This window comes from Zalophus californianus, chromosome 7 (assembly GCF_009762305.2).
Source record: "Zalophus californianus isolate mZalCal1 chromosome 7, mZalCal1.pri.v2, whole genome shotgun sequence".
Classification (NCBI taxonomy): Eukaryota; Metazoa; Chordata; class Mammalia; order Carnivora; family Otariidae; genus Zalophus; species Zalophus californianus.
In genome coordinates this window covers 37,886,897-37,907,849 of record NC_045601.1, presented here as the reverse complement: position 1 = coordinate 37,907,849, position 20,953 = coordinate 37,886,897, and the positions used below count along the sequence as shown (strand labels likewise).

The 20,953-nt window shown below is 40.4% G+C and overlaps 1 protein-coding gene across 11 annotated transcripts in view; it reads left to right on the top strand.

Moving 5' to 3' along the window:
* NCOA7 (nuclear receptor coactivator 7) overlaps window positions 1-20,953 on the top strand; it is a 158,366-nt gene that overhangs the window by 59,903 nt on the left and 77,510 nt on the right. For all 11 annotated transcript variants that reach the window (XM_027603595.1, XM_027603594.1, XM_027603596.1 and 8 more), the window contains one exon: window positions 20,465-20,685. In XM_027603595.1, the coding sequence (XP_027459396.1) occupies window positions 20,465-20,685 (221 nt within the window). The remainder of the gene's footprint in view (window positions 1-20,464; window positions 20,686-20,953) is intronic.

The following is a 20,953-nucleotide window of genomic DNA, read 5'->3' as shown; positions in this document are numbered from 1 at the left end:
CCCCCTAATAATACAGTTCTGATAGGCACACTGTCTGGTTTTAAGGTACAAAAGATATCCATTTTATTGTCACATGACAAAGATAGCCAGCTTCCCAGCTGGCATCCAACCCCAGCTCATCCGATCCATATTTTGGGATCCTTCACATGAAACAACCTTACTTCTTATGTAAATTTCCATAATAGTCAGATCTCTCTTTCCCCTTTGTTGGGGGCAGGGGGCCAGAGTCCCAAGTAACAGAAAACAGATGAAACTAGCTGAGGAGAGAAAAGAAGGCATTAGGGGATTTCCTGGCACACCTAAGTCAAAAGTCCAGGTTAAATTTTAGATTTGACTTCAGGAATGTCTGGATTGGGGCCCAAATAATGTCATCATGACTCAGTTTCTCTGTATCTGAGCTCTTCCACTCTTTTGTCTTCTCAGATTTTACTTGATAAACACTGCCGACTCAGGATCTCCCTTGAGCAACATCAGGCAAAGCAAGTGTGTTTGCCAGTAGTTGACATAGGATTCACTGTGACTGGACCAGCCGAGGCCATGTGCTGGTTCCTGGAGTCACTGCCTCTATCCCAGGGGCCTCAGTGCTTTGACAGGCTTGGGTCAAGTGTCCCATCCCTGGAGCTGGGGTGCTGCCCTACCCAGATACGGTATTAAAAGGGGGGAGGGTATATTTACTGAAAATTGACACTTGATGTCAAAACAAGGAGGAAAAGATTGTAGGGAGGCCACCAAAAGTCTGCTACAATTATCTATAGGGTGTTAGACACTGAACTAGGCACTGCAGTTAAAGTTTTTAATTTTTAATTTTTATTTTTTTAAAGATTTTATTTATTTGACAGAGAGAGACACGGCGAGGGAGGGAACACAAGCAGGGGGAGTGGGAGAGGGAGAAGCAGGCTTCCCATGGAGCAGGGAGCCCAATGTGGGACTCGATCCCAGGACCCTGGGATGCATGACCTGAGCCGAAGGCAGACACTTAATGAGAGAGCCACCCAGGCGTCCCTGCAGTTAAAGTTTTTAAAAAGAAGAATGATATATGTTGAGTCTCAGTTCCTAGGCACTGGAGAGTTTTGAGAGAATCTGTAAATATAGTACTTAATTCCATCATTGGATGATTTGATCAGATACGTTTTAAGGAGCTTTCCTACATGAGATTTTATGATTTATGCTTCTTGGAAAATGAAATGGAAAAGATAATTTGTTTATTAGCTTAGGTAATTATTTTATCATTTTAAATTTATCATTTTAGAGTTTTTAATATTGTGACAGCTTTATGTAGAATTCTGAAAATTCAATTCAGTGCTTTCTTTGACATCATAATTCCCCTAAACAATATCTGAATATAGAAGAATTAATATGCTGATGGAAAACACCTTCTTTTTTGTTTGTGTGGTAGCCTCACTAAAGACATAATTGTTGATAAATGCTGAATTTTAGTTTTTGTCCATGCCACTGTGAAATTGTAAAGTATATATGGGTTAAATATTGAACCTTGCTTTTTATTGATTGGAGCTTTATTGCCTAATCCATATAGACAGCAATGAAACTTTTCTTTATTTGACTTTCATTTGAACTGTGGCTAATATGCTCCCTGCAGAGAGTCTCCACAATAGTTAAAAACATATTTATTTTCCCCCATCTTATGCAATATTGTTGTCATTATATTTTGGTTTTCTTCATAAGCTGCCTTTAATCTCAGCCAAAATACAGTCCAGCTGAGTTTTCTTATGGCTTACCGAAGGAACATGGAAATCCACAGGAAATTTGGGTGACTATTATTATTCTAATGTTATAAGGGTTTAAAAAGTTTTATAATGTGTATTAAAAGGAATCCCTAAGATCAGAACACTTAAAACTATATAAATAAATGCAAATCTGTGAGAAATTACGTTGCCTTTTATCAGCTATTAAAAAAACTCCAAGTGTGGGGCGCCTGGGTGGCTCAGTGGTTAAGCGTCTGCCTTCGGCTCAGGTCATGATCCCAGGGTCCTGGGATCGAGCCCTGCATCGCGCTCCCTGCTCAGCGGGAAGCCTGCTTCTCCCTCTCCCGCTCCGCCTGCTTGTGTTCCCTCTCTCGGTGTGTCTCTCTCTCTGTCAAATAAATAAATAAAATCTTTAAATAAATAAATAAACTCCAAGTGTAAGTTTCTTGGTACAAAATTGCTGTTGGAGAGGGTAGATTGATGACTCAGTTAATGGTATATAATGAACTCTTTTTTACGTCTGTGTCCTGAGAGACATAGTAGGTACAAAGAAGAATTAATGATAAGAAAGTCCAGTTTTGTTTATTTGGGGGAAAGAGGCAGGTGTTTGAATTGTGGGGGAATTGTTAGGTTTTGCCTCTCAAAACACCTTATATTATTCTTTGAATTAATAGATTGGTATTGGGTGGAGTTTGATTTCTGTGGTTGGAATGGTGTAGAACAACTTCCCTTGAGATGAGGTCCCTTTTAGTCTATGTGACATGGTCAGATTCAAGGGTTTTATCAATTTGATACAGATAAAACTCAGCCTGTCATTGGCCTGCTTTATCATTCCAGGACTAATGTTTGTTCATTTCCTTACTTATTTATGTATTCATTCATTCGTGCCCCACCTTATTCTACAAGGATTTGAGACACCTTATAAAAATTACACACGTGTGTAACCCACGTGCAGCCAGCCTTGTTTTGGTCCACTCCCAGCATTAAGTCACGTTCAAAGAAATAAGCACGATAGAGAAAACAATTCAGATATTTGCTTCAACTCTCAGGAGACCTCCAGGAGGGTAGTTAATTTTATATGATGGAACTGTTTTTAAAACCCTCTTTCGCCATCTGAACTTTTACATGGCTGTTGGCTATTTCACCAGACTCCTTCCTTCTTCTTGACCCTAAACTTCATGCTGTTAGTTGTGTAGTTGACTCAGAACTACTTCCATGGTCAGTGTTACTAAGGGACTCCTTTTCAGGGCACCCAGCTGGCTTAGTCAGAAGAGCATGCAACTCATGGTGCCAGGGTCATGAGTTCGAACGCCATGTTGGGTGTAGAGATTACAGTCAGTCAGTCAGTTAAAAATAAACATACATACATTAAAAAAACAAAAACAAAGGGACTCCTTTCCATAGTTCTCCCTATTCATGAGTAGAGCACATATTGGTTTCCCAGCTGTCAAAACCCTTCCTCACCCTTAACTCTAAAATTATGTAGGACCTCATATCCTATATAAAAAGAACACTAAAAAGATGTGGTAGAAGTGTCTGTTATTAACATTCATAAAGGCAATTTGTTGCAGCGAAAAGTGCCAAGAGAGGACATGATGCCAATATAGGACTTAGTAAAAGATATTTTGCAGTGGGCCAACATAGTATGGTCCAAGACTGCAGCTTTCTGATCATCTGAATTGACCCAAGAATAAAAGTTTATGCTGTCTGGAGCAAAAAATGCAAACATTGACCTTAGAGACCAAAGCAGTGATGGAAATGAGTGGGCAGTAGGTGGTAACTGCCAGCCTCCGACGTTGGTGCTCTGTGGGGAAGGAAGACTGGGGCCTGATGACGACAGCACATGCCTTTTCCAAGGAGGGAAGCTGTTGTTCTCCTCCAGCCGGGTTGGCCATGTGGGGCCCAGGACCAGTGCTATTATGTCTGCTAATTCTTCAAGGTGAGCCTGAAATCCGCATTTTCATGTGAAATATCCTCATTTTAAATGCTCTCCTTTAGTCATTAGGATTTTTAAAAAGTGCTTGTGGGCCAAGCAGAACATACCAACAGGCATTCAATCACATCTCTGATCCAGAAAAGGATAGCCTGCTTGTTTTTTGTACAGATCCATCAGCCTCACTTTCGTCTTCTCTGTTGCGCTCAAGATTGGTGTTCTGCCGAAGTCTAGAGTCTGGCGTTCTCTGATTCTCAACATCAATTAGGTATCTATTCAGTTCAATTCTGACCCGAACTGCCCTGAGTCAGTGTCAGACTTTACAGGTTTAAGAGCTCAGTCCCTCAAGACTGTCCTCACTTCAGATGCCATTCATAAGTCCTGAATCCCCAGTCAACCCACACGTCTGTCCAGCTTGGCTGTACATTTGGGAGGTCCTGTGAGCCCTCCTCAGGTTTGACAATTCTAAAACAACTCACAGGACTCAGGAAAACACTTTGCTTACATTTACCAGTTTATTATATAACATATAATTCAGGAACAGCCCAATGGAAGAGGATGCATAGGGAGAAGTATGGGAGTAGGAGGGTGCAGAGCTTCCATGCTCTCTCTGGGTATGCCACCCTCCTAGCACCTCAATGTGTTCACTAAACCAGGAGCTCTCCAAACTGTGTCAGTTAAAGGTTTACATGCAAGTGTCGTTGTAGAGGCATGATTGATTAAATCATTGGTGTTGGTAACTGAACTCAATCTCCAGCCCCTCTCCCCTCCCCAGAAGTCTAGAGGTGGGGCCAGAATTTCCAATCTTCTGGTCAAGCCTTGGCGGTTCTGGTGACCAGCCCCTATCCTGAGGGCATCTTAGCCCCCCCCCCCCCACAAACCACAGGAGTCATTTATTGACACACAAAAGATATTCTTATCACTGGAGATTCCAAGTGTTTTAGGAGCTCTACGCCAGACCATGGAGGGACAAAGACCAAGCATTTATTTTGTATTATAACACAGGGGTTCTTTTTGGTTGGCTAAGAGCAAACTAGTACACTTGAGAGATGACCATCCTTGAGGCTTTTTTGAAAAGCCCAACCAAGACCGCCGTGTGGTTGGAAGGTCATCACCCCAGAGACTGGCCCTCAGAAATATGAAAGCAAGGCCGGGATTTCTCTTTAAAAATCTGTTTTTGGTGTGCCTTTACATATGAATGAATAACCTCAGAGTTGACAGCAAGTTTAGAAGGGAAAAATTTCGAAGTAGGTATTACTAGTCTTCCATCCCCTGAATCCTATTTTTGAGCAGTGTCATTTCCCAAGGATACGGACAGTACATAGCAAGTAGAAAAAATACCTCTAAGAAATTGAATGGACATATTGGATGTAAACCAACTAAATTGAGAGCATCTGCCAAAATAATTTTTCAGATTTTATACTTGATAATACATTATTCTTTCTGAAAGTACCCAAAATGACAGAAGAGTTATGAGGCAGGCCACTTCTAATTTATAGCATTGAAATAACATTATCATAAGAGAGGAAGCATATGTGTGTGTCTAAAATTATTCAAAGGCAGTTAAATATTATTAGAATGTATTTTAAAAGTTGGAAGGAAGAGAAGTTGAGTTAGAGCATATTCTAATTTTATGCCACTCATAATTGTTTTCCTTAGCAGGACATTTTTGCTGATCTCAGATGTTATGTTTCACTCATGAGGCTTTTAGGAGAGCATTAATTTATATACTAAACTGATTATTTCTGGACTGTAGTCCTTAGCTTTTATTTTCCTCCATGTTTCTACAGTTTAAGCAGTTAGCAAGGAATAGGTTAAAGTCAGAGAACAAAATCCCTGCTATCTCTGTATTTCTGCTGGGAAAATTTCAAGTAGCTCTGCTTTAGTTAGTTGCTTGTTTTGCTGAAGTAGCTTCAAGAAATAAAAATTTTTCTGTTTTTCCCGAAGAATCGTGTCTTTGCAATATAGCTGCTCTGCTGAAATATATAATGTCATTGAAATACATCCCGGAGCTGTCACTGGGGAATCCAAGCATATGATTGGTTTTGAGTAAAAAAGAAATGTTTTTTAAAGATTGTCATGGGGCACCTGGGTGGCTCAGTCGTTAAGCATCTGCCTTCAGCTCGGGTCATGATCCCAGGGTCCTGGGATCGAGTCCCGCATCGGGCTCCCTGCTCCACGGGAGGCCTGCTTCTCCCTCTCCCACTCCCCCTGCTTGTGTTCCCTCTCTCGCTGTGTTTCTCTCTGTCAAATAAATAAAATCTTTAAAAAAAATAAAGATTGTCATAAAAATGATTTCTGGGCACATAAGGAGCTCCAATAAAAGAAAAAAGTATTTGGAAGACTTCTTCACCTTTGTAGGTGATTATAAACAGTGAAAGACTGATTTCAGTGATGATTGAAGTGATCAGATATGAAAACAAGATTTAACCCTTTGGAAATCCAGCCTGTTAAAATTTTCCTTCCGATATCCCCATCTCCAAGAGGCTGTTCTGAGGTCACCCAACATAAAATGAAAGCTCCTGTCTGTAATATTTCCACTGCACCTTGAGATTTCAGGATCGTTTTAAGTAAACTTTTGGGTTTTGTTTTAGAAATAACATGTTTGGGCGCCTGGGTGGCTCAGTTGGTTAAGCGACTGCCTTCGGCTCAGGTCATGATCCTGGAGTCCTGGGATCGAGCCCCACATCGGGCTCCCTGCTCAGCAGGGAGTCTGCTTCTCCCTCTGACCCTCTTCCCTCTCGTGCTCTCTATCTCTCATTCTCTCTCTCTCAAATAAATAAATAAAATCTTTCAAAAAAAAAAAAAGAACTAACATGTTTACTACCACTCACTGCAAGCAGTGAACTTTTCTTAGACCTAGTAATGATTTGGACATGGGCTATAATGTTGATTTTACAATTATTTAAATCACACATGCTAATTTAGCTAGTGTGGTAGACTAATTACCACCAAAGATAGCCAGGTCCTAATGCCGGAATTTGTGAGTGTTACCTTATATAGCAAAAGAGACCTTGAAGATATGAGTAAGTTAAGGATTTTGAGGTGGGGGGATTATCTTGGATTATCTGGGTGGGCTTCGAAATTCAATCTCAGCGTCCCCCGTAAGAAGGAGGCAGAGGGAGATTTGACTACAGAGAAGAAGGCAGTTGAGACACTGAAGCCAGAGACCGTGCTACTGGCTTCGGGGCTGGAGGAAGGGGCCACAAGGAATGCAGCCCTGCAGCTGATTTTGGACTTCTGACCTCGGCTGTCCGAGAGTAATTGTGTGTTATTTTAAGGCCGGAGCTCGTGGTAATTTGTTACAGCAGCAGACAAGGGGACTAATAGAGCCTCTTAGTTTAACTGTATGAAGTTAAATAAACCACATACAATTTGCAGGGTTTGGTTAAGTTCTGTGTTGCTGTGTTTATCAGCTTATTCTTGATTGATAAGGAGTAAAACTCCTAAAATGTAAATACCATAGTTACAGGACTTTGCTGATTACTCTTGGCACAACGCGCTTCTCTTATCACCTGGAGCAAGTTCCCTTTTCTGCTTCCCTTCCTCAGTTTATAGCTGAGTTCTATATTTCCACTGTCAGTGCCACTGATTTCCCCGTAACTTTTTCAGGCTGTGACTCAGCATCCTGACTTTTTAGAAAAAGGAACCAGACTCTCACACGGGCAATCTATATATGCAACAAAAGCCTGTCTTGTTTCATAAACACAAGGCAAACGTTCTACACAGTAAACATTCATTTTGTGGCAGTGCCATTGTCAGCCCGGTACTGAGGAGGGGCATGCAAGGTTCTCTGAATGTCCCTTAGGAACCCACGCCTGGTCTCTTCTGAAAGTGTGACAATTTGCATCCATTCCTGCACCTGCACTTTGATGAGCAGAGTCCCCTACGATCTACTGATCCCATCACTGTTTCCATAGAAATCCTAAAAAGGGGAAGTTTGGTGTTTTGTCCTTGATTGGCATTCCATTTAGCAATCTTTATAGAATGCTTTTATTTTTTGAGGCCAAGGAAAATTCCGTTATATGTACATGTGTTCACCTGTGTGGATATATTGCTAGTTATTGAACTCAAAGCTGAAGGATCTCTTTTTCTAACTGTTTCTGAACCAGAGTATCTCCATTTTGACTGAATAATTTTCGGGGGGGGGGAGGTGGAATCTCTTTGTCAAAATTAGACAAAGTGAGGAAAAGAATGCACATCTCAAAGTTGGTACTGGAATCAGGTACATCTATAGACTTTTCCAGTGATTACTCCTAAGCTTTTTGGTTTTATTTGATCATAATTCTGAGAGGGAATTTTCATTAAGTGATGTTTTTGTTTTTTAACTGTCTTCCCCCTCTGGCATGAAGTTCGATATTATTTGGCACATGTCACAGTTGGGGAATTTGCAGTGGAAACTGAAAACTGACCTTCCTTTTGTGAAAACACAAAATGAAATGAAATAATAGAAGTGATATTCTTCTAAAAATAATAAATATCTTGTACTGGTGACTAAATTTATAGCAGAGTTAAATAAAATTAATATTTATGTATAGCGAGAAAAATCGTGAGCACATAACATCTAGAATTTATCAAATGCCTTCTTTGATGTGTTCTAGTGCCTTAGATGTTAACTCATTCTCTTGGGTCCTGAGAAATCCCCAAGTGATCGCAATAGCTTCAGCATAACAAACGAGTAACTTTTGGTTATTGAGCCCTTGCTGTGGACCAGGCACAGGTTGCATTTAATAGTTACTGTAAGCTCTGTGTGCTAGTTAGCGTAATCATCACAAAAAAGCCATCTGACGCCATTCTTTCCCTTTGAAGGACCTGAGGCTTAGATTTAGTAACTCACCCAAGGATGCACACCTAAGAAGGAACAAATAAGACTTCAAATGCAGATGTTTCTGGCCCATTTCGTGGTGACCCTCCATTTCCCCGAGTCTGGAAATGGCAAGAGTCAGGTTCAGGCAACCAGGAAAAAACAGCGTAGGCTCGGAAGAACAGTGCAATGACAAGGTTGCAGTGAACAGCCAAGAGACAGCCCCCCGACCGAGGGCGAGAGCCCAGCTCTGTGTGATAAAGGAGGGAGTGGGGCTGCTATGCAGGTTTTCCCGTGATAGCTGTAGGCAGGAGAAAGAATAAACCACTGACAGAGATTTGGCCAAATGTTGCTATAGCTGCAGATACTTCATTTTTACAAATTTATTGGCCTGATAATTACAGAAGCAATAAAGGATTGTTGTACCAAAAATTCAAAAACACCAAATTATATAAAGGCAAAGTAAAAGTTGCCCCACTTCTCTCTCCTCTGTTGACCAACCATTTTCTCATACCTACATATCTAAACGCACGTACGGATATATCGAAATGGAATAGTTGCGGGTTTGAGAGGGTTTTGCTTTGTTTTTTGTTCTGTTTCACAAAAATAGGGTCATACTACAGTACTGTTCTATAATTTTTTTCATGAAAGACTATTACATCTATTATCTTTTATGTGAGTACTCTTATTTCCCTACAGAGGCAATTTTGAGGAAAAATATTTGTATTAAAGAAGACTACAGTTAACCCTTGAAGAACGCGAGTTCGAATGGCAGGTCCACTTATATACCGGAATTTTTTTCAATAAATACAGCATAGTACTCTAAATGTATTTTCTCTTCCTTATGATTTTCTTAATAACATTTGCTTTTCTCTAGCTTACCTTGTTGCAGGGATACAGTATATGATACTTATGATACAATTAACAAAATATGTTAATTGACTGTAGATGTTATCAGAAAGGCTTCCAGTCAACAGTAGGCTTAGTAGTTAGGTTTTGGGGGAGTCAAAAGTTATACGTGGATTTTTGGCTGTGTGGGGGTCGGTATCCCTAACCCCTGAGTTATTCAAGGGTCAGCTGTATTTTGGGGGGTGGGCAAAATGGGTGAAAGTGGTCAAAAGGTACAGACTTCCAGTCATAAAATAAATAAATCCTGGGGATGTAATGTATGGCATGGTGACTATAGTTAATATTATTATATCACATATTTGAAAGTTATTAAGAGATCCTAAAAGTTCCCATCACAAGAAAAAATTTTGTCATTGTGTGGTGACATGTTAACTAGACTTGTTGTGGCGATCATTTCACAGTATATACTAATATCCAATCATTATGTTGTTCACCTGAATATAATATATGTTCATTATATCTCAAAAAAAAAAAAAAGATGCAGGGGTCCCATACAGTGTTGGAGGGTCAGAACTTGGACCTGACCTGCTTGCATACTTCAGTGATGGGGACGCTACTTACGGAGCAGCCAGTCCATTATTGGATTGCTCAGTTAGGAAGTTATATATATATTTTTAAAGATTTTATTTATTTGAGAGAGAGAGAGCAATGAGCAGGGGAGCGGGAGAGGAAGAAGCAGGCTCCCACTGAGCAGGGAGCCCGATGCGGGACTCGATCCCAGGACCCTGAGATCATGACCTGAGTCAAAGGCAGGCGCTTAACTGACTGAGCTACCCAGGCACCCCTAGAAAGTCATATTGAACTAACCTTTATTACTCTGTGACTTCCCTCCTTCATTAATATGTTCTCCGGAGTTCCACAGACCAAATCTCATTCCCTTTTCACCTGTAACTGAATGAAATGGGACACCAAGGCTTTCCTTAAGGAAGATAAGAGAAAACAAAAAATAAAAAACTAAAAACAAAAAATAAACAAGCAAAAAGAAGAGGATATTGTTCTCATGGTTGATCCATTTTGACATTTTCTACTTTTCTTCATGGAGCTGTTAGCTTCAAATTATAGAGCAGTGCTTTTTTGCCTTTTGTTTTTGTTTTTGTTTTTTTAATATCCTTTGTATGTAAATGGTTCATGTACAGTGGTTCATGTATCAGTGGTTTTAAGTTGGCCTCTGGACTTTCCCAGGGATGGAAACTGCAGTGAAAGGAAAATGTACTCAGATGGGAGGGAGCACAGGGAAGTGCAGAGTCTGGGGAAGGTTTGGTTTGGATTTAAAAGATTTTTTTAACCTCAAAACTGCTTCAGCACATTTCCTAATCCAGCTAAGTGTAAACTGTAGGAGCCAGACCAAAGCTTGAAAATCCTGTCATCAGCCTCTTGCTTTTGTTTTACCTTAGAAGTACAAGAGGGTTCGGCCTCCTTTTTTCAAAGCAGATCCCAGCTGATTACACAGAGAGCCACACCTAGAGTTGAAATCTTTCCTTCCAGCAAGCGTGTTCTCCATTGAAGCCCACTAGATTGCCAGGCATGTCTCCCCCAAATAGTTCATAGAATTTCCAAAGTCCAGTGAATTTTATTTTAAAATCCCAAAGATAAACATATAGGCTACAGAACACTTGTAGGAGCGGACCTTGGAGGCCCTGAGGCTACTGGCTCACGTGTAGCTTTGTGAATTCCTATTCCACCACTTAACTATGCCCTGTTGATGTGGAAATGTTGGGGTTCAGTGCCAAGGGCCAAGAAAGAATCCTTGAGATGTCGTTGGTGCAAAAAGGTGGTTTTATTAAAGCACGGGGACAGCACCATGGGCAGAAAGAGCTGCACTGGGGTTGTGAGGAGTAACTGGTTATATAAGATAGTCTATCCTATAGAGGGGAGGGTGATGTTACAGACTCCAGGAACTTGAGTCTGTAGATTTCTGGAGATTGCTTTTTTCTTATAAACCATTAAGACAGTTGCAAACTGATGGAGACTCCTGTCCTGCATGACTGTGATCTCTATCAGTTAACCATTTGTTTTTCCCTTTCCTTTGTTCTAGAGCCACTAGGAGAGCCTGAGGAATGTCACATGTATCCCACCTGGGGGAGGGGGGCAGGGTGTTAGCTTGTGCTTTGCCTTCATATTCCTTTGTGCTCCCTCATCATCCCCCCCCAACAATCTTGACCCTTAAAAAAAAAAGTATCTCTGTGGGTGGTAGGAATCATCTGTCGACGTGAAGTCATTGTAGATGGAGTCTCAGCACCAAGCAGAGAGACATTGAAAAAGGCAACATATTAGGATTAATATGGCTATAAGAATGAGAAGTCCAACAAAGAGACCCTTAATAGTTGACCATAGTCCTCCCCCAAACCCAATAACTTAATCGCTGAAAGAGAGAAGGATTTTGTAGAGCCTCAATTTGGGTATTCATATTATTCAACAGCCCTGTGACATGTCTATGATAATCTGGACTATATACATAGCATTGCATTTTAATGATGGCACATGTCCCACCTTGTTCTGCTGTTAAAACATCTAATGCCATTCTATTTTGTAGAACTGTTTTATGCATTTGAGTTCTTTCAGTGTTTTGTAGAGAAATGCTATTTGAATGTCATTTAGGGCTTTGACAGTATACTTATTAAGAGCGTCCATGTGCCAAATGACATCCTCCAGTCCTAAAGAGGGAACAAAGTTGGATGTTAGGTGGTTGTACGAATAAAACACAGAACATGCCCACTGCTGTTTTAAATTTGGAAGGTTGGCTGTGTTGGTAATGGCTTTAATAATGTGTCCGTGCATCCAGGCAAAACCCAGAGTCCAGCGGCCTATCCAGCTGAGGGAAGCTATGGCCACAAGTTAGAGCTGCCTACCCATCGGGTCCTGTTAGGAGCTAGCTGTCTCATTATAGGCCTTCTGGAACTGCAGTCAGGATATCAGAGCCGTTTGGTTTTGGAGGGCCACCTTTCCAGAGGATTGTGGATGCCAGGCCGAATGTAAATAGTAATTGATTTTTAAGGCCCAGCTATTTGCTGAGCTATTTGCACAATAAAAGACGGTCTGTTGTCACTTTGTAGGGACCAGGGGAATCCAAATCTAGGGACAGTTTCTCTTAGCAAAGTTTGTCACTTCAGTGGCCTTTATACCCAAATGAGTAGCCTGGTATGAGCCCTGTATTGCCCTCCATTGGTTATTTTTGGGTATAAGGATTTTTTTCCCTTATTATTAACAAGCCAGTCCTGTGCATTTTTGAATATCCTCATTCCTGGCTAAGTGAATATTTTGGTCTGAAGAGACTGGAGTTAAGCCTTTATTGGGGTTAATATTTATTTATTTTGTGCTGCCTGCTTGGCTGCACAGTCTGCCAAATTGTTTCCTTTAGATTCTAGGGTCATACACCTTTGCTGTCCTTTGAGCTGAATTACGGCTACCTCCGCAGGTAGGTGTACAGCCTCAAGAAGAGCCATAATTTCAGGCCCATATTGGATTGGGGAGTTATGGCTTGATAATCCCTTTCCCTCCAAATTGCTCCGTGGGCATGTAGGACTAGGAAGGCATATTCAGAGTCAGTATAGATATTAATTTTGAAGCCCTTTGCCAGTTGTAAAGCACGGGTGAACAGTATTAACTCTGCCTTTTGGACACAGGTATTTGCTGGGAGGGCTTTAGCCTCAACAGACTTGAGTTAGACTGACTGTAGCATACCTAGCTTTTCTTGTCCCCTTTTCCATGAAACTAGTGCCATAAGTAAACCAGCTGTTGTCTGCATTTCAATAGGGGGATCTTTTAAGTCTGATCTGCTAGAATAAACAAGATCAATAATCTCTGAGCAGTTGTGTTTTAACACAGAAGTACGATGGCCAGGCTCAGGCATAGGGTAGCTGGGTTTAAAGTTTGACAGGTTTTAAGTATAATTTCAGGTGTATCTGGAAGGGTAGCCTGGTATTTAATAAGTCGGCCTCCCATCATCCATTGGTGGCCTTTGGTCTCTCAGACAACTCTGGACCTGATGGGGTGTCTTTACAGCCAGGGACTTTCCCATAGTGAGCTTTGAGGCGGCTTCTACCAGGAGGACTGTTGTATGCTTGGCCAAAGCCTCTATTTGCAGTTTTACATTAATAGAGGTAGTTCCTGGGACAAATATGATTAAGGAATAAAACCATTCAAGAAACTCTCTTTATTTGAAGTCTAGCCTTAACAATATCCTAATTACAAGGAATCACTGGCTAGTGGGAGAAGACTTGTCTCAGGAGATAAGAGCATCCCCAAGTGCACCATCCAATCCAATCATAAGAAAAGTGGGGTCATCCAGTCTCTCCACAAGCCCATAGTTAACCCCAAGGAGTGAGATACACTCTGGCTTTTAAGGAGTGATTTTGTCATCCCAGCCACAGAGAATTGGTCAAGGTGATAGTTGAAGGCCTAGACCTAAGGTACCTCAGTCCATTTGCCCTGTTTCCAGCAGAAGAGATCTAACTGATCGATCATACTGAGGTCATGCAGTGCTACAGGAGATCAGTCCTTATTAAATTTTGCAATCCGAATTGTTTCCAGTGGGTTAAAAGGCATTCCAAGGGAGAGTCCTTGGGAACTGAAGAAGAAAGAAGATCTCAGGCTCCTAGAAAAGTAGAGAAGGTCCATTACCACGAACTGCTCTCCCCGCTCCCCCCCCCCCGACTCCTGGGTAGCATCCCACACAGAATATGTCAGAGGTTCCTGGTGTCAAAGCAACCCAAGATGTCCCTTGAGGGAAATCACTATGATCACTGCCCTGCCATTAAAGCCCACCCCCCCCCACCACACTTCTGCATTGCAGTCTAGAATGTGAGTGGACTGAGATACTGTGCCTCGTCTTAAAGACTACACCACGAAGGCCTTGCCTTATTTTGCTTTGCCTTGAAGTCTGCACCTTATTTTGCTTTGCCTTGAAGAACCCACTGTTTTTAACCCTTGGAAAACACTAGAAAACTTTTACAAGGGGAAGTTACCCAATTTTGTAATTTAAGCAGTTAGTGGGGGACATTGACGGAAAACAGTAAAGACAGAAATCCATGATGGTCTAAGTGACATTCCATCATGGGTAATTCCTTACAGCTGACTTCCCTAGAAAATGGTCCCCAGTTGGGTTTTAATTCAGTTGGGTACTGGTTTTGGCTGGCTCCAGGTGGGGGTCTCGTGGCTAGACTAGAGATGTGGAGGAGATCACATTAGACCAATGAGGAGGAAACCTTACACAGAAGTCTTGAGACTGGTAGCTGTCCTGGTGACTTAGGTGGCTGTCCCGTGCCCAAGACAGATAACTTTGTATAAGGATGGGAATAAAGAGAGGGCATCAAGTTTCTGGGTCTTATTACCATTCCAGCTAGGGTACTAACTTCCAGCCAAAAGGCAGACATTCTCCTCCCTGTAGAGTAGTCATGGGCTGGAGGATTGCAGCCTGAGCAATCAGCATGAAAGTGTTCCAATAAGACCATACTCCTTGAAAAGCCCCTGAAATGAAAGTAAAGCAAGAGAAGAGAAAGTATTCACTAAGTTTGCACCGAGGCTCAGAGTCCAGATGAGAAGACTGCGCCCACACTCAGATGCCAAATGATGTGGAAATGTTGGAATCAGGAGCCAAGGGCCAAGAAAGAATTCTTGAGATGTCGTTGGTGCAAAAAGGTGGTTTTATTAAAGCACGGGCATAGAAGGAGCTGGGCAAAAGGAGCTGCACTGGGGTTGTGAGGAGTGACTGATTAGATAAGATTTTCTCTCCTGTAGAGGGGGAGGGTGATGTTAAGGTTCCAGGAACTTGAGTCTGTAGATTTCTGGAGATTGCTTTTTCCCTCGTAGATCATTAAGACAGTTGCAAACTGATGGAGACTCCTGTCCTGCATGACTGTGATCTCTATCAGTTAACCATTTGTTTTTCCCTTTCCTTTGTTCTAGAGCAGCTAGGAGAGCCTGAGGAACGTCACATGTATCCCACCTGGCGGGAAAGGGGGTGAGGGTGTGTTAGCTTATGGTTTGCCCTCAGCTTGCCTTTTGCTCTCTCAACGCTGTGACCTTGGGAAGAGGCCCTAATTTTTCTCAGTTTCTTTTCTTATCTAATAGGGAGATAAGATTGCCTACCATTTGGGGCTTCTGTGAGGGTGGGATAGTATTTGTAAAGTACATATCATGGTCTGGTTTGTTAGTCAACTCAATAATGGTTTCTGTTAGAAGAAACCTCTTTCAAAATTTCATAATAATCTTTTTTTTTTAAGATTTTATTTATTTGAGAGAGAGAGATAGCAAGAGAGAGCACGAGCAGCAGGGAGAGAGAGAAGCAGGCTCCCCACTGAGCAGGGAGTCTAACCCGGGGCTCAGTCCCAGGACCCTGGGATCATGACCTGATCCGAAGGCAGATGCTTAACGACTGAGCCACCCAGGCGCCCACACAGTTGTCTTTGTTAAAGAGCAAAACTCGATTTTTAAAATTTGGCAATATGTGTTGAATTATTCTTATGTAGGAAGAGACTTCAAAGACTAAATACTTAAAAAAAATTTTTTTCTGACTAGCTAATGTTTATATGTGGTATAAAATTCAAAAGGCACAAAAGAGAACACAATGAAAAGTAATTTTTCTTATTCTGTCTTTCCCCTTAGCCACTAACATTTGCCAGAAACTCACTTTACCATTTTTTTCATGTGTACCCTTGTAGACATATTCCATGCATATACTAAATAAGTTTAAATATTCAATGATTTCTGTCTTCACCCTTCCTTCTAGTCTCTTGCTCATAGGGCTAACTGTTGAATCAATAGCTCTACGTAGGGCCGCCTGGGTGGCTCAGTTGTTAAGCGTCTGCCTTCGGCTCAGGTCATGATCCCAGGGTCCTGGGGTGGAGCCCCGCATCGGGCTCCCTGCTCAGCAGGAAGCCTGCTTCTCCCTCTCCCACTCCCCCTGCTTGTGTTCCCTCTCTCTCGCTGTGTCTCTCTCTGTCAAATAAATAAATAAAATCTTTTAAAAAAAAAATAGGTCTACATACTGTCCAATACTTTTTGTGATGAAAGAAGTGTTTTATATGTTTGTCACCCACTATGGTGCCCACTAGCACATAAGTCTGTTAAGCTCTTGAAATGTGGCTCTTGCAATTGAAGAACTGAATTTTAAACTTTTATTTAATTTTAATTAATTTTAATAACCACAAGTGGCTGGCTAGTGGTTACCATATTGGACAGTGCTGTGCTAGATATTTGTGTCTTTGGCACTTACTAGATACAGAAACTCACGGACCTCAAATTGTGGGATTAGGGAAAGAATCACATAGAACTACTAATTTAATATTAATTAAAGAAGTCTATAGTTTAATGCATTTTAAATTATATGTGGCTAATATATTTTCTTTTTCAATCAAGTATCTGATTAAGGAGATGTGGGAGTTTCTTTTTGACACATGCTGTTAATTAAGAAGATGGTGAAATGGCATGTTCGTAGGAGAGCCCTAGCTGGAAGAGCAGATCTCAACCAAACAGAGCCCAGTTTATTCGTGCGTTAATTTGTTCATGAGTTCGGGAAAAGCTTCCTGAGTACCTCCTGTGTACTGTGGAAAAGCCCCAGGAGTATGGCATTTTAACAAAACCTACTAGACAAATCCCTGCCTTCAAGAGGCTTTCACTCTAGTGCTCATGAAAGCCTCCTCTCATCGTTAGACGCCTCTCTGTGTTTCATGGCCCTGGGTGTCAGAAGCGGCAGAAGAGACCCCTGCAGAGACAAAGCAAGGAACTTCCTCAAGGTCCTGGCTCTGATTGTTGCCAGTACCCTGAACTTATTTCCTTTAGGAAAGGAAAAATCTTCAGAGGAAAACAGTTTTCATTCAGCTACTAAAAATGCTTTCTTTAGCAGTAACACCTTGTTTATTTCTTCAGTCTACTAACTCTGAGTTGGGTGCTATTTTTAATTTTAAAATTTTAATTTAAAAAAGCCAAGAGATTCCAGAATAAGTCCTTTAACACTCTTTTATGGTAGGGACGGGACAAATAAGCAGCTCAGAATCATGACCGCGAGCCACCCTGCCTCATTCTTCTGTGCCTGGGGAGGGTCTGTGATTTCCCTAACTTCTGGCTTTCCTGTTCTCTCTCCCAAATAGTGACTGCTGCTGAGCATTAGCATTTCATTTGATATAAGTTCTGTGCTTTTTACCTTTCTGTATTTTAATATTTTTGAATATGAACAAGTACAAATTTCATAATAAAACAAAGAATAATTATCTTGTGAAAGAGTCCAGAGAGATGATGAAAACCTGAAATGATTCAATAGGAGCAGAGATCAAGAAGAGAAGGTGAATTTGAGAGGGAAGAATTTAGGAAACAAAACTGATAGGGCTTGGTTACAGTAGTGAGGGGAGATTGAATAATAAAACTTGTTTTATGTAATTTTGATCTCTTAAAGAAAGATAAATGCAGGATAACAAAATAAAGGTGGGTTTTTGGACTCGTATTCACAGCTATCAAATATAAATATGTCTCACTGTTTACATTCATTGATCTGCTGAACACAATTTGCTAAGTATTTTTTTTGGTCCACAGTATAAATGTACATTTGGGGTCATTAGAAAAAGCTTGGTTTCTTTTCTTGTGTAACCTTTTGTTTTCAGTTTACCTTAATTTGGTGATGACAAAACCCTTTTGTGAGAATGTCTTACCATGGTAGATACTGACTTGCAGAACAGCAGAGAAGGCTTAAACAGGAATGTTTGAAGAGCATTAACTATACCACGTATGTCAGATGGCAGTTAGTCCCTCTTAGACGAGGTGTTAAAAATGTATTCCCTGCTTTGAAGGAAGGATTTTTACAGTGGGCTTCCCGAACTCACATTTGATTTCCAGTTATAAGCTCAGAATGTTATAGTCGTGTTGATAAACTCCAGAGAAACAAGTTCTCATGAGTACTCTAGACAAAATAAAAGATGTAGCTGATTGTAAAATTAGTGAAGTATTAAATTGGATACTGTTTTCTGTTAAACAAGTTTGGTATTGCTATTTTCTAGCTTTTTTTTTTTTTAGAGAAAAACAGCTACTTTTGGCTATAAGTGTTGACAATAATGGTCTGTGCAGGACAGAGGCAGGTGAATAAAATGATGTACTCCGTTTTGTTATTTCCACGTGTGAAAACCAGTCTGTAATGAGCTGTCCCCAGACCGTCCTGCTCATCAAAACATGCGTCCTAGATCTGAGTGAGTTTAATTATCATGGGGACCGTGAAATGAGGACATTTAAATCAACTTAAAGTGGGAAAATCCAGAAGAGCAAGAAGCAGCATATTTCAGGCCACACAGAATTAATTCTTGACTCTTCTTTTCTCTCCTCCTGGAAGGAATGATTTTTGGAAGTGGGCAATAAGGTTCATCTCAAGCATGTTTTTGATCAGAACAACATCAGCCCATCAATAGCCAGCTTTTTGGACACAGATAATCAGCTCTTTGCCTAGACCTCCCTAAGCGAAGTGCTGGTTTCTGTACGATATCTAGGTCATTATGGCATTATGCATACTAATTTCAGCCTCACATAGTAATCTTGATCAAGAGAGAAATTGTTTTATTAGGAATATTATCTGACTCAACATTGCAAAGAGCCACCTACTCTTACCAGAAATAATAAAAAAAAAATTAAACAGTTTAAAATTTGAGGTTAGAAAATAAAGTATCTATTGAATAGAAGTCCTTTTTATGAGTCTCCAGTTTTGTTTGGTTTGTGGTTTGGTTTGGTTTTTAATGAGTAAACATAAAAAGATAGTGAAACTAAGCAATGGGGAGGGTATTCATCTATGATTTTTGTCCAGCTGCCCTTTCTCCTAGGCCATATACTCATTTATTAGCCAGTGAAAATCTAAGAACATGGCTGCTAAGTGTTCAATGAATTACAGCCTAGTTGAAATATTTTGTTAGAATATGACACCTTATTTCCAAAGCTGAATGGGTCATGTATTCTTAGTTCTCATGTCATTATATGATTTATGAGGGGATATTTTACTATTTCTGTTTCTGTTTGTTTGTGTTATATGTTGGCATAGATTATCTCAATTGATCCTAATAGAAGACCCTGTTAAATGAGGGTCTCTTATTTAACGAGGGACCTCTCCAAATTGTTAAATGGATTTGTTCAATGTCACAAAGCAAAGAGGCAGAAAATCTAACCTTAGCCCCTTTGCTACCCTATAGGTATCTCATTTTTCTCCCAAAACATCTCCTTATCCTTGCCCAACATCAAATTGTATAGATGCTCAAGAGAGCAAAGGAACTAGACATATATGTATAAGAGATAGCTGACCATGTGTAAGCAGAAAGGGAACGTGCAAAAAGAGTCCTAATTAAAAATATTTACAAAGGAGCAGACTGCCATGTATACTAGAGGCCAGGACCCTTGTTCTCTACCTTCTGGTAAGGTAAAGGCATTCTTCAGAAGGGCTGGTAAGTACGGAGTGACACATCAGAGTGATACATCAATTGGAAAGTATTTTGAGTTATTGGATTTCACCAAGTATAGTAAACTTCATCTCTTTGACTTAGGAGTAAGGAATTAAAAACATCAGATATGTTAACTAATGTATCAGCTATTATATTAGTGATCAGAATGATAACTTTATATATTGTCATTATGGCATTTTCTGTCTCAGGAGATGCAGCTCTTTCTTCAGTACTACTGTCATATGTATAAAGGAAAAGAATTGCTCAGAACTGAACCAGTTCGCCGAACTTTTATACTCAGTGTGTGAATCAATTATAAAGGATTTAGTTTTACAAATGTGTTTGCCCATTGAAAACCGAAACTCTCTCTTTTTAATGTAACACTGCAAACATGGCAGTTGTATATTTTGATTAAGAAAATGCTCAACATTTAATAGTCTGTAGAAGAATCTAGTTTTTCCCAGGCCTCCTAATAATTTTCTGAGATGTAAGTATTGAGGATGTAAAGTTGAGGAAATGCTACAGGTTTCCATGTAAGAATTTTTAAGTGATTAGGAAAGAAAAAAACAGGAAAATGTGATTAACAGTAATATAAAGAAAGTGTTTTCTGTATCAGTTAAGTAGTTTCTGGAAGCCCAACAGCATGAAACTAATATAATTCCTCCTAGAAAATCATTTCTCCAATGTTTTCCCTTTTTTTCCCCATTCCTAGATTGAAAAAGAAAAAACAAGCCAAACAAAATGCAGAGACAGCCTCAACTATTGCTACAAGGACCCACACTGGAAAAGAGGATGCTAAAACAGTCATTTTAGAACAAGACAAATGCAACAGTGCTGTAGAAGAGGAGTATATTACTGATGAGAAAAAAAAGAGAAAAAATAATCAGTTAAAGGAGATCAGGCGTACAGAACTAAAGAGATATTATAGTACTGGTGAGTATCGGTGGGAATACTGCAATATTTTCATTTAAAGTCGGGGCACCTCAGTCGGTCAAGTGTCCGACTCTTGATTTTGGCTCAGGTCATGATCTCAGGGTTGTGACATCGAGGTCTGTGTTGGGCTCTGTGCTGAGTGTGGAGATGGCTTAATATTCTCTCTCCCTCTCCCCCTGCCCCCCTTTTCTCTCTCTCTCCCTCTCTAAAACAAACAAAAAACCCAAAACAAAAACAACTAGTAATTTTTAAAAGACTATTAATTTAT